This window comes from Linepithema humile, chromosome 2 (assembly GCF_040581485.1).
Source record: "Linepithema humile isolate Giens D197 chromosome 2, Lhum_UNIL_v1.0, whole genome shotgun sequence".
Classification (NCBI taxonomy): Eukaryota; Metazoa; Arthropoda; class Insecta; order Hymenoptera; family Formicidae; genus Linepithema; species Linepithema humile.
Window position 1 is genome coordinate 5,472,176 of NC_090129.1, and position 15,161 is coordinate 5,487,336.

General features: G+C 38.1%; 1 protein-coding gene across 1 annotated transcript in view; it reads right to left on the minus strand.

Moving 5' to 3' along the window:
- The window catches only part of MESR6 (misexpression suppressor of ras 6), a 528,133-nt gene that overhangs the window by 231,154 nt on the left and 281,818 nt on the right, over window positions 1-15,161 (minus strand). Inside the window, exon 4 of the mRNA XM_012369941.2 lies at window positions 1,749-1,875. Within this exon, the coding sequence (XP_012225364.1) occupies window positions 1,749-1,875 (127 nt within the window). The remainder of the gene's footprint in view (window positions 1-1,748; window positions 1,876-15,161) is intronic.

Here is a 15,161-nt window from a genome sequence, read left to right on the forward strand (position 1 = left end):
TCATTGATTTTTTATCTACTATAATGTTAAGATGCAATCTTCAGTTGTTTATCTCTATCTTACTCACAAAAATCACAAAGTATGTAAATTAAATACTGCACAGTTTCGTATAAAATAAAATTTCAGCCAACAAGGATGTATATTGCACACTTTATAAGGACAAGAAGCGCATAATTCGCATTTTTCGCCATTTATCGAAAATGTCGCGTAGCGCGGTGTAAAACGGCACGGTAGCTATTAGGAGCAGGATGTAACCGTTCAACAGCGAGTGTTTATCCCCTATAAATCACGCAAGGGCGACAAGCAATTATAATAACTGTACCCAGGTATAAACGCGTAAATAAAATACCAAGCCCTTCGGGCCGGGTAATGAGGCATACGAAGCTGGATGCGAACCAGTTCCAAGACTCGTTATCGCGACAGGATAAACAATGAGGGAACACTTTCTCGACGAAGTTCGTCTCGATTATCAATATTTCAGTTGCCCTAACGCACGCCGCAATAATAATGGCAGCGCGAACTAAAATAGAATTTATTATTACGATAAATCATTCTCTATGATCACGACGAAACAGCAATGTACAGTAACGTGTGTGTATTCTGAGCGACTCTCTAATACTTTTTGACTGTTTATATTACTCTTACGTTACGCTACAATACGCTCTGTTATGCAACGTTGTTTATTCATGGAGAATTAGAGGTGCCTATTTAAACAGACGCCTGGCTATTAAGCAAGACGCACTTTAAACGGAGAGAGTCCAATCACACGCTGCCCACGTAGTCATCTTCCGTGCAAAGATATTCCGAAAGGAATCTCCAAAGCCTCAAGGTCGCAGGGACCTCATCGACCGTGGAATTCGAGCCGAGAGCTTCAGATTTCAACGAAACAAACTCGGCGGATCGCAGGAGAGAGACGCAAAAGGATGTGTGGTAAGAGAATTGCTAAGAGTATCCTGAGTGAGGGAAGGAAAAAGAGAGAGGAACCAAAAAATACATCGTGCTCACCATAACCTTTTATCAGTTATCTAATTAGCCGTTGCATTTAATTAGCGACCCGAGGAGAGGGCCACGAGATAGCCCTAACGCCGTGCGAAACCCTCGCGGTACAGGCCTGCATAACTATACGTAATTTTAATCGGCGGTCACGTCAGATAAGAAAGCTCGACAGATGGTCCGGCATCCGCGCGCGCTTTGCAATTAGCCGCGTTTTTATTTATTCAGTTATCCGCCGCTTATTGAACCGCGCGAGAGGCCGGCATGAAGTCGTTCGGTCGGTCGGCAAGAATGTTAAGGGCCTCTAAGGACGTAACGTTTATGTGAAAGTACGGAGAAGAAGCGGAGAACGTTGCATAGACGGTTCGCATCGCACAGCAATACTGGCAGCCGTCCAAATTCTATTGGCGAATTTAATACTGGGAGTAAAATGCTCTTTACATTTTTAAATGTTCCCAATTGATTTAAATAAATATTTCGTTTACTTTAGCCTTTTAAGTGTCGGCATTTAAAAATATCATTTTTATCCTTTTCTTCAAAATTATTTTAAGAAAATCCTGTGTAATTAAAAATCTACACTTTTTTATCTATTTTATGTAGTAGAAGAATTGAATAGCTCGTAAAGCATATATAAAAATTAAATAAATTGCGTTAAAAAGATCAACATCGAGAATCGCAAATTTCGTAAACGACATACAACATTTCACAGAGAGAAAAAGAGAAATAATATTTGTCTAAATTACAACTGTACTTACGTTTGTCGAATCTTCAATGAAAGTTCCGATGGTTATCACATGAAGAGTGGCCTCACGGATATTTTCAAGTTCATCCGGTGTTGCGTACAAAGTCTCGCTGAGGAAATATGGTTCGGGGCAAGTCAATCTGTAAAGAATAAATATTATTATTATTATTTTTGCTTCTCGTTCACATTATCATATAAATTTGATGAAACTATCATGTTCAATCACAGTTATAATAATTTAAGATTCGCTTGTCTTGAGTTTTTATAACGGTTCTTTGCGATAAAATAATATTACCAACGCGGTCGACGCTTAGATTAATAACGACTCGTAACTGTTATCGCAATATCGAGATTTCATCGCAACATATAATCGTACATCTTCGTGTATCGTAAAACGCATTATCTCATCTTAATTATATTGTATTGCGGCACATAAAAGAATTCTCGAGAACCTAGGATGACGAGAGCTGGATGAGAGAAGCAACAAAGAAAAAGAGGAAGGATGTCGTATGGTATTTTCTGTTCAGAAGTTTAAATGTCTTTTGAGATGGTAATTGAAGCAAATTATTGTAAGCAGTATCGCTATTATATATTCGTAATATAAAATTATACGCGTCTACAGAATAATGTCATTGTTATCACATAGTTGAATGCTGTATAAAATAGAAGTTCAATTACGGTAATTATTATTTTTATTTAATACAAAAAACCTACTTCCGCATTTTAATCTATCTGAATATATTATATATTTTTAACGATTCTTTATTGGATTCCATTTAGAAAATAAGTTTCGATGCACGATTATTGCAATGCTTATTTAATATTTATATGCATTCGCACGAATGTGTGACTCATACATCATACGAGATATGTAAAGTATATCTCCAAGATGACGTGGCTTATTTGTCTTTCAGCAATTACACGAGCGGGAAATTTATTCCGTAGGCATTCCAAGTAAACGGGCCACTTCGCGATAAATCACCAAACCTTGCGGAGGCCGATATTCTTCTTCTCGCCTCTTTCGCAGGACATTAATCTTTACTCGGTATACCATTTTCCTTATGTTGCGAGAGATGCTTGTGGCGACGAACGTGCGGATCCCGCGCATTGCTCCTGGGTCATGGGAAGTGTAATAAATATGTTCCTTCTTCGTCTTTAGACGGTTAGAGAAAGAGGGAGATGTATGGGCAGGCGAGAAAAATCGAGCAGTCCGAAGCGACCCGAGATTGCGTGGCCGAGCAACATCAATTTCGAGGGTGATTCCCGGCGCTGTCGGAAGAACCCCGAAAATTTCGAATGCCCGCGTAATCGAGGAGCCTCCTCAAGTCGAGTGTATAAAGGTGTTCTTACTTGAGGATACCACCATCACTACCACCACCACCATCCGCCACTTCTCCGCCGCCTTCCTCTCTCGCTGTTCTCTTCTTCCACTTCGTCTCCTTTTCTCCCTCGCTTTCTTGTTCTCTCGGCGTCCCTGTCGGTCGTCGTTTTTTCCATCGTCCGCGATAATGATACCCACACGCTCTCGCTCGGTAATAATATTAATGGCTTCGTGTACCCGGAGACCATCGGGGGCCCGGCAAAAGGAACATCGTGGAGATGCCCCTTACGCGGCGATGCTCGTCGTAAGAAGCGGCTCCGGAGTGCCTCGCCGAGTATTATACGGAAAGCGTGGATTCGCGCGAGTTAACTCACACGGATTCGCTTCTCGTTCATTCATAAGACTCGCATTGCTATTTTTGATAAAGTTGATGTGAATTGATAATTGGATGCGGATAATCGAAAGAGCCCGGAGATTGCTGCGATACGATCATTGACCAGCTAATGATCGTTGTGCTGTTGATGCGTGTGTTCAGATTTTTGCGGAATATTTACTTTTTAGAGGATATTCATGCAACTTTGCAAGAATTCAACCAAAGTCTTCTCAAGTCATAAAACAGAGACGGTCATGGGAAAAGCACGAAAGTCATAAAAATTTATAATCCTTCTATAATGATTATGAGAGAGATTATATTTTTAATGCATAAAATCAATGATGCATTTTGATTTTCTAGTCTATGTGATAAATAAATAAACATATACATATGTGTATATATTATATCAAACACTCGATAGAGAAATGATTCGAAAAAAATTGATGAGATCGTAACAAATATAATTTTTTTCCTAAATTTTACTACTGATATTTATTTTCTTTTTCCACCATCTCTTGTGCATTCTTTTGTATATGATAAAACATACTAGGATTATGAAATTAATATTTATATATGTAAAATAATGGAAACATTTCGATGTGATATTTGGACACACATTTTAGCGTAATAATATGCCAATCAGCATTCATCAATATTGCAGACATGATTTATACGAATTGACAAAAATAAAATGAGAAAATCAATCTGTCGGCCCTGAAATCAACATTGCGTCAGGAAACATATGCTATCAATGGTTTGGTTCTGCATAATTAACGGTTTATCCTGAGTACTAGCCGCTTGCATTGTCGGCATAGGCACATATCATGTTCGTAATCCATAAATTCAGCTCCAAATAAATCAATTGCCTATTATATCTTTGAATAGACAATACGCAATAACATGCGAATATTTCTTTACTATGTCATTTTCACGATATAAAAAAATATTTAAGATCTGAGAGCAAGAATTAGGCAACCTTTTTTTCAATAAACATTTAATATATCTCTATTTTCAATAAATATTCAATATATAATTCCAATATTTAAATAATTATTTATGAATTGTCTCATAAAACACAATTTAAAAAAAACAGACTTGCTTTATTGTTTCTTCAAATGTTCACTTAATTTTTAAAAATTTTACAGCCCGTTAAAATTTTAAATTTTAGTTTTTAACAACGCTGCTGAAAAATTGTTTCTTTTAAACAAGATTTGATCTCGTCGATTATTGAAAATATATGCCATTCAACACGTTAACGGCTTTACCGCGAAATAGTCGTTAAATATTATACTTTCCGTGAATCAACTCTTCGCGAACCGCGTCATTAAAGTGCCGTTTACTGGTAGAAAATCGCGAAACGCCTACGATGTCGTTGAGCCACCTCGTTTTCGCAGCCTTTCAGATCCTTTACGCTTCGCGAATTTCGAAAGTAACACTCAGATATGCGGCAAAGATTATGCAATATCCAATCATAAATACCGCATAATAAAGCGACGGATAAATCTAGCACAGATAATAAAATTATTTTTAATATATTTTTAAATAATTATTTAGTTTAAAGCAATTAAGTAAAAATATCGGTTTATCCTGTGGTATATTTTTTTTCTAGATACAGCAAATTCTTATATAGAAACTCACTTATAGTCATATGAGGACACAAATTTCCTGTATTTCTTGAAAAAAATCTTACGGATATTTGCAGAAGCCTCTAGAAATTCCGAAGAAACTATATTTTCGACGCATTCGAATGGTTACGTCGTTTGTACAATAATTATGCGTGTTCGGCGAGACAGCTATTCCAAGAGGTTTTAATGCGTAGTCTTGCATGAAGTGTTTAGCATAATTAGAATCGGGTTTCCTATGGTAATGTTACAATGCCTCTATCATCGACGAGGCAGAAGTCGTACTCGCTAAGCCACGTATCATCAATAAATCGATAATTATATTAGCCTTATACATGCGAGTATATAGACGGAAGATAGATGTGATCCGTTTAATTATACGTTGCTTGTGCATTATACCGATAATAAAATATATTAAATGATCAAAAAAATTAAAATAAAATACACAACGTACATTTGCATAATTATAATTAGGTAGAAATCTTTGTTATATTTATGTGTAAAGAGATTGTTATAAAAGAGAATAGAACAAAGTTTTAAAATATATAGTAATGCAAATGTTAATAATGTCCTACAATAGACAAATAATATTGTAAGATTACCCGATTAAATTTTGTATATTTTCTTGTTTGACAGTGCTAAATTAAGTTAAATCGTTTGAATAACAAAACCTATATAATCCGGAGCATTAAACTTGTCAATTAGTCATGCTGCAAATTGTAGCTGCAATTTATATACGACAGTCGTCGTGAGTAGCTATACCGTGTTTAGAACTTGAATGTAGAAATCCGAATATTATTCGCTTATATCACGCATCTGGCACGACCGATGCAAGAGGATTAAAATTATGTCGCGATAAATCTGCCAGTATCATATCGGAAGTTCGTATCGGAATTGTATAAATCAAGACTGGAGTCTTAATCTAATTAAGAAGTCTCGCGTGCAAAATATCGTCGCAGAAAATATGTTATTCATTTAATTACATTATTGCTCAAGTCGTTTATGCATGTGATATAAAGCTAACAGAAACCGACTGCGAAAGATATAATGTAATGCTTACGGCTAATTAAATAGATATCCTTTTGTGGAATTCATAATAATAACAGTTTTATCGGTCTTTGTGAGTTTTAAATATAATTATAAATTTTGCCCGTCACATTTAGATTTAAAATTTCTTTCTTAATTATTTCCACCTTTTACATAAAAAGAATTTTTGAACCAGAAAACAAAAAGATTTTTATTTACTGAATACATTTCACATTGTAATAAACTGGAGGTGATTTGACGTATAGACATTAATCACGGACATTAAAAAACATATTTAGTCGTGGTCGTATTATTACAGTACATCAAGACAATTACTTGTAGATTCATTTGACTCTTATTACGCGTAACACTCTCAAATGCCGTGAAAATTGGTAAAGTGACGCGGTGTCGACAATCATGATAAACGCGAGTAAGAGGTTATGTATTGCAAATGAGGTTACGTACCTCAATTAATCCATCGCGGAAATTTTTCAATGCTTCTCTCGATGCTCTTCGATATTCTGCAGCTAAATAACACTCCGAATACTCGTCGGATGCGAAAATACTGCGAAACGCGTGTATTAATGATAAAGAAATAGATTTTTCTGTTGGTCGCTAGTCGGATAAAACGAGAAAGACCGAGTACCGGTTACGAATAACAAATGTATATATCGCGTGGTCAACTAATAAATACACTCCGACAATCACTCGTAACTGAATTCCAACACTGCCGACACTTATTTGTGCACCAAACTCGCCCGGGACGAATAAAAAGACACGAAAATGCGAAGCGAGCATGAATTACTACCGCATCAGCATCACACGTTCCGAAATTAACAGCGCCGACTGAATAAATTTAGTCACATGATCGTGTTCAACTTTACGCCTCTACACAACACGGGGAATTTCATAAGAGCGCAATAGCTGTCAGCATATAAACAATAATATTAAAATTATTAATTATAATATAGTATCATTATAATATAGTAAAAGATTAGAATCTTTTATATTTATTTTTAATGTAAAAAATGCGCAGCCAGCGTATCAATTAAATTCCGAAATAACGATACAAAAATCGATATATTTATATTTTAAAGCAAAACATAACATTTTTTAAAAACTAGCTTTTTTATTTTTTATACGTCTCAATCCTTACACAAGTTACATTTTTGTTAATATAAGATATTTAAAAAAAGTTTATTACGTCATTTATTTTATGTAACTTTTACTGCCAAACTATTCTTTTATTCTTATTCCTTTCTCGTGTGCAGACAAAGGTGTGTGGTCTCCTGCGAAATTTATCTAATGACCCGGTGCGCGAGCTGGTAACCTAACATTTAAAGTATTAAATCTGAACGTGAATAGAGGGTAAATCCCTCGAAACGATTTTCACCGATCATTTTATAGTCATTCATTTCATGTTTGGAAAACATACGCAAGTAAAATATTTTCATATTTTTATACACCAAAGTGCCAAAAAGTGTATTATAACATTTTCAAAATAAATATAACTTTTATCTTTGAATTAAAATTTTGAAATAATACTGCATTAATTTATATGTATTGCGTAATTTGCCATGAATATTAGAACTAGATTTAATCAAATAATTTGTTAAGATTGTTAGCATCTAACTTGTTAACATACTTATTGTTAGAATATTTTATCATGTTTTCTATAATATTAATACACAAGTTTTGCTTTCTCAATATTTCGCAAATAATTACTTCAACAATTTCTCTAGTTTTTGTAGTTCTTCCAGTTTTTCGCTTCATTATTCAATATCATTTTATTAGAGTGCTCTGTCTATTTTATGCACGCGTTGTAGAATCAATTTGCTAAATGGACAGAGGGTAGTAAAAATGCAGAAAGGCAAACCTGATATGCGACAAAGATCAAAAGAGATAAGCGTCAAAAAGAGATAGAATGAATGAAAGGTGCAAAACTGACCACGCTCTGCGTACGAAGAAAAAGGACAGCGCGAGGACGATAGAAAAACAGAGAGAATCCACGGCCGCACCTTGATTTCACGCATGCGATGATTCGTGTAGGCGAAAACGAAACGACTAAACTCCTGACTCTTAATCCAAACACGCAAATGCGTGAAGTCGCTCAATGACGTGGTTAAAACTGATTCATAGACCTATCGCGCGTGGCCCTCTAAATTAATGGACGATTAAAAGAGAAGTATCTCTTTTGTTTTTTATCACTATACTTTTCAAAAATACCCATGAATTTGCAAATTACCTACATCCTTGTTACGTCGCGTAAATTATATGTTTTTCTACTTGTAAAGCGAATGAAAATTATTTTTTCGAAAACACATCCTATTCCTATAATTACTACAAAATTTTGAATAAAAATAATATTGGTCAGAAAACACGAAAATTTTGATTGCAAAAGATTGGTATTTTTCGAGAACAAACATTCATTTTGGCAAAATTAATCTAATCTTGTAAATTTTACGCAATAATTATAGAGCGATGAATTTTACGGAATAACAGGAAGCAATTTTCCTCTTCAATCTAACGGTTTGCGTTTATTGTCTTGTATCGGGTTTCACCATTCTATCTCGAGCGACCGCGGCATGTACAGACGGATGCTTTCCTCTTCGTGCGCCTCCCTTATTTCATAAATCACATCTGGTTAAGCCTAGGATCATATATCACAAAATCATTGCGAAAGTTTCAGTATCAATTTCTCGGCGACACACGATTCCTTTGTCTAAGTTACTGTTACGTATAAACGACACATCACTGTCACAAGCCGCTCGATAATCCCGGCAATAAACTCGGGTCGGTCTTTGCTCGCGCTGCAGAGCGAGTTCATTCCGTGTCCGTTAAACTCATTTACTAGAACGGGAATTGGGCGCATTTATGCCATCGCCAGCCGGGCGTGAAAACCGCGCGCGCGACATCGAGCTAGGCGCCTCAGCCATGACTGAGCTAATTATGCCCGAGTTACGATCTGGAAGGAATCGGCCGCGGATTATATAACATAATAGCGATAAATATTCGCGGTGGATGGATCCAGTCTGCGAGCGCAGTCCGCAATGAATATTCCGCTTAATTTCCTTTCTTTTTGCGCGTTGCGCACGAACGAAGCGGGGTGCACGCGTGTGAGTGTCGCCCGACACATCCTGTTGGGCTCGCTAAGAGAGTGTCCCTGAGAGCAGGGTGTACGCGTACCTGCTGTAACGTGAAGGCGGTTACATTAGTTGTGCACGCCTCGAGTATCTACCGGGTGGTCCCCCGAGATAGACGCGTAAAAGCAAAATGTCAAGCTCTCGATCTTCCACGAACAATCGATCATTTCAGGTTGCATCATTGGCCGGGGCGATTGCCCCGCGTGATGCATCGCCGGAATGAGCCGAGCACGCAGTCCGAGAATGCAGATAATTTTACTCCCACCATCCCGATACGTTCGTTACGCCGTAACCTGATTAATGATAATGCGAGGCTAAGAGGAAACCATTTTTCTTGCGCTCCTCGTATTCGTCGATCGGAGATCAAAGGATGTGTAACGGGGATATAATTTCGGGCGCGCACGACGTCGGCGGCGAGCAGCGGCGGCAGCTGCTGCTGCTGCTGCTGCTGCCGCGGAGATTTTGCATCGTGATAAGCGCTTATTTAGTTCAACTGCAGTTCCTATCGTTGGTATCATTAATTGTTATTTAAGAGCACAGCTCTTACCGCGTCGTTTGATGTAATACTCGATGCAGGATTGTTATACAATTATCGGAACGCGATTGGAGATTGAGTAGTGCTCGATTCATTTAGATTGCTGTGCTATCGTATCCATCTTTACAGAGATGTTCCTTACGTGCAATATATATGAAATGCAATTACATCTTGCGTGGATTATTGTGCGCTATTTTCACAACTCTCTACTTATCGATGCTATCTGCCATTACCAATTAATTTTCATCCATAAATACGCATTATCGTAACGATCTTTAAGATAGTGCGCTTCGCTAATATTGATTTTATATTGAACTGTCTATACGTAGCATATACTTTCATGACATCCTATGTATTATAGAAATTGAAATAGAGCGTAATGCGCTCGTCTCTACAAACGTTTATAGCGATCTCTCATAATAATATAAATCGGTTGATTAAACGCGCTTTGCAAGCTCATGACGGCTCGATATTAATTAATGTTAATCATGTGATAACACACGTAATTTATAAGGCAACTATTCGCCCATCCAAATTTTCTTTTATCGCATTCACAATCATTCAAACATAATCACAAACTGAACTCGACTCGAACATTTGCTACGCTATATGTAATTAAATGGTTAATTAAACGATAGCAAGCATTTTCCTGCTTGTATTGATGTTTTACGTAAATATCAAAATTCTACAATAAGTGGTACGCTCTGATATGCGAACATTCTACGCTATCCATATAATTTTCAACAATTTGTAAGTAAGTAATCATAGTTAATATTGAGCTATTTATACAGAAAGCACGAATTACCACTCATATTTTCGTCTCAAAAATTGTGGTTAAATGCCACAAGTGTCTAACCCACAATTTCTAATATTTGAATATCCTGGAGCCATATATTACGTGCTCTCACGTCGAACCCGTAGTTTCATTATTTAAATGAAATGTTAGAAACTGTGTGTTAGATAGCGATAGCGCTTACCCAACCAAGTTGCCTTTCGTTTGTCAGCTTACAGTATATCAGATTCAATATCCACCTAGAAAGAACGAGTTCAGCTTTTTGTCAAAAATTATGGGATTAATTGTTCGATACATTTGTAATGGCAACACTGTAGTTGCCAAATGCTAAACCGAAACGTAAGAATTTGACTAAAATGATCGAGGAAGCTTTAATATCGTCGACGAAGATAAAAACAACATTACATATGCAAAAATGAACATAGTTGTGTGTCAAAGTTGTGACACACAAAACCGTTTCAGCAAAGGTCGATATATACCCGCGGCATTTATCCGACGATAATAACGTGGACCGTGCTAATGTCAAAGCTGGTCCCGGACACTGTCGTAGCTAGATCGCTGTAGTTTATAGCATATCGCTCGATTGAACGAAAATCACCGTTGCGCGTGTAATTCTTTTGCCAGGATTATCTTTGGCTCTGACAAAGTAAATTTATTTTATAATTTTGTTATTTATTTAACAACGGTTTCACAAAGGAATACAAAAATTGTAAATGTAGAAAAATTGAAAAATATTACACAAAGAAGGGAAAGAATTAAAAGAAACTTTCAAAAAACAGAATTAGTATTTAAAAATAAATTGTGATGTCTGAATTTAACAAAGTTGGCTCGTTAATATTCTGTGATCAAAATATTTCAAACTTGCACAAGTTTAAATATGTATTTTTTTATTTCACGTAAAGCGGTTTGTCATGTAAAGTAATTCTAGATATTTTAGATATTTTTTGATTCATTTTAATGCTTTTATATTGTTAAAAATTTGTATAAAAAATACTTGCCATTTCTTTGTTTAATAAATCTGTTTAATAATTCTTCTCAAATATAAAAGATTATTAATTTGAAAGATTTTATTAAGATAATATTACGAAACATCTTCAATTTAAGTGAAACATCCATTTTCGTTTCGTACGGTTGCAATAAACCGTTTGCATAAAATGTTTCGATCTGAAACGTGAAATAACGTCGCTCTATCTGAACAGTGACACATTCTGAAAACTATTCTAGCAGGGCGGAGCAAAGGTCGTAGTATCCCTGGGGCATTTATTTAACGATATTGCCATGGTCTGAGCTAATGTCAAAGTCGATGCCGTGCCCAGGTCTACCTGGAACGTCGTGCGGCACGTATTATGCTGCCTAGCCGAACGTGAATTACCGTTGCACGCGAGAATTATCGCTTCCCTGGCTTTTAACAAGAGAAATTTACACAATCATTATTGTTCTCGAGGAAGGGATGACAAATTCGCGCGATAACTTAGCCGGTGTCGTAGCCACGATGTACGCGTTGTGAAATCGCGATCGCTCGATAAATTTATCGCAACCGGGTGAAAGTCCCGGTTTCGAGCAATACAAATATTGATAAATCTAAAAATAAAAGTCTCTTGTATCTGTAAGTAAATAAATAAATAAAAATAAATTTTGGGAAAGATTTTATGCTAAAAATTCGGCAAAAAAGATAAAATATCGGTTTCAAGTGTAAAAAAAAAAAAATAATAAATCGACTTCTCGAAACGCCTCGACGTAAAACCGATGGCATTTAACATTCACCGCGATCGCATATGAATCATAATGCACTGTTTGATCAGAGACGCATTATCATCAAGCGCGTGACACCCCCGCAAGCATATTTTCTTTGCTAGCGCGTAGCCTTGATTATAAGTGTCGTGTGATTCAAGCGTTGTAACTCACTTCGTGCACCTAATAGGCATCCTATTAGCCGTGGGTGCATTCTCGAGTGAAGAATTTTTCTAAGACCGCGAGTCTCTAATGCGACTCCGCTCTAATAGAATAATTCCCCAGCGCATTAGTCAGGCTGCGGCTCTAATCGTGATTGCAGAATTTATGTCGGAGCGCCGACTAGAGAGAAGAAGAGAGAGAAAGAGAAAGGTAGAGCAGAGCGTGTGTAAAGCGGTATGATAATAATTGAATTAAGTGAATGTCGCTTAATGATACTCATTACATTACCGAGCCGATTACCGAGGCGATCGTGATCACAGGAGAGCGCATTACGTGAAGTGCTTTAGGAGCAGATCTCAGGTAATAAAATAACGTCAGTTTTATCTCAATGTATCGCACGTATCATCGGCTTTCCGCAAAATTACACGTAGCCAGTCTAAACTCGCAGGAGATAATTCACCCGTTTAGCGGCGAGTACGCGGCAGATAAGTCGCTCGATTGATGGAACCGGCAACTGGTATCTACATCAAAGAGACCTAAATGGTCACTAATCGCCGGAAAAGTAATGTATAATAAAGAAAACCGACGTTTATCGCGAGGCATTATGATCGCGTAATAATTTCTACCGCTCAGCATGCTGTAGATGAGTTCGCATTCGTTCCATTCGATATCCGTTCCCGCATTTTCAATGTCTTTTACTATATGCAGCCATTCCTCCTCTTCTCTCTCCGTCCCCAGAGCCCGAATAGCGCACAATTCATCCGCCGTTATGAATAGAAAAAAAGAAAAAAAGAACGCGATCGCATAACCGCGAGGATATCGCAAACTGCGCGCGAGGGATACGATTTACGAAGAGTACAAGCGCCAGCGGAAATGCGAGGCCAAGCGCTCCATTGCGCTTGGAATCCACAACGGTGTCGCCCGTCGTAATCCGCGCAAACGAGAGGCCAGTAGTAAAAGCGAAAGGTCGAGAGCGGGAGAGAAAAAAAGAGAGAGAGAGAGAGAGAGAGAGAGAGAGAGAGAGAGAGAGAGAGAGAGAGAAGGAGAGAATAGAGAAAGCGGGCGATCGTTTCTTCTTCATCGGGAAAAAGAGAGGAGCGCGCATCCGGGCAGGAAACGGACGCACGAATTAATAATGGCTACTTGTTCCTCCTCCTCCTCCTCCTTCGCCTCGATTTCTCTCCCTCGGCAGCAACCGTTTTGCGCGGGGCGCAAAGAGGGGCCGGGGTACGGGTCCCGGGCGTATGTAGTTTTCTGCATCGCCCTGCAGCGCGGCCGGCTTAATGGCCGCGGTAATGCAACGTGATTGCCCGTTTCACGGAGCATTACGTGGAAAAACACACGTTGTGACGGGCGAGACTCACGCAAATGACACACGTACGTGCGCGAGTTAAGCTACGGGCCGCGGCGAGCCTTGCCGGTCTAACGTGGGACCTCGGGACGGGAAGATGGAACAAACGTATGAAAGGACGCGGGGAATGAGTGGGACAGCTGGAAATTAGATCTCGTTTGAAAATTACGGCGTGGAAGGAGCGACTGTATGCTTTGAATGTCACCATAAAAACTGTGTTTTGGCGATAGTAATTTTCTTGTGATCAATCAGTCGGTAGTCACGACATATACTTCACAGTCAATATACACTTTACAGAAAATATCTTGTCATTTTAAAAGATTTTAGTTCAGATTTTGCACAAATATAAATATATTTGTTGTAAGATGTCTCAAAAAATTATCATATTTTTCTTTCCGCGGATTTCTCGCAGAAGTAATTTTTAAGAGCAATAGATGATGATTTTCTGTAAATCCCGGATATATTAAAATGTTTAAATATAATTACCGTAATATCTAGTATTAAAAATTTTGAAAGATGTAAAAAAATCATCGTATAAAATTACTGTGAAAAGGAAATCTTAAGACAAAAAATGTGTAATCACTGGATAATTAATTGTCACTCTTTATATACTTCCAATCATTGTTCGCCACTAAAGCCATTACAGCGAAATATCGACATTAAGGTTTGAAGAACGGCAGAAATCGATCTCTCTCTCGAAGCGCGCCCCATCGTAGATCTTCACAAAATCTTCCATAAGTCGCCTTCCGCGCCTCCGAAGAATCAAAAGGAAGAAGAGGCAGAGCAACGTGACGTAGTACCGAGAAAATTACGGTAATCACGTGGTATATGTGCGAGATACCTGGAAGAACGCAGCCGTGCAAGAGAAGGAAATATTCCTGGCGCTGTTGAGGTCGAGAGAGCAGAAGAAGGAGAAGAGAACGAGAAAAGGAAAGAAAGAAAGAGAGAGAGAGAGAAAGAGAGAGAGAGAGAGAGATGAGAAGCGAGAGAACGAAAGGGAAAGAAACTTTTAGAAAGCATGCCGACGCCGACAGCGAGAAGGAGCGAAGAAAAGTTCGGCCTTGAGGCGAACAACCAGTACGAAAGGTGGGAGGAAAAGACACGAGGAGATATCATATAAGTGAACAGGGATGGGCGGAAGGGGAAGGTAGAAATCATAGGGATTAGCGTGTCGCAGTCATACGAACGGGTAATCCCGCGCTAATAGCGAACATTTCCTTCGCCCGTAAACGTGTCGTGATATCGTAAACGTAAACAGAGCAGCAGCAGCCTAGTCGTAACTCTTCCGCTCGCTCGTTAGGCGATGGCATGTCATGCCCGGGGCGTTCTGCACATTTAAATGCTGTTAATGATGTTTTCGTACCGGAAG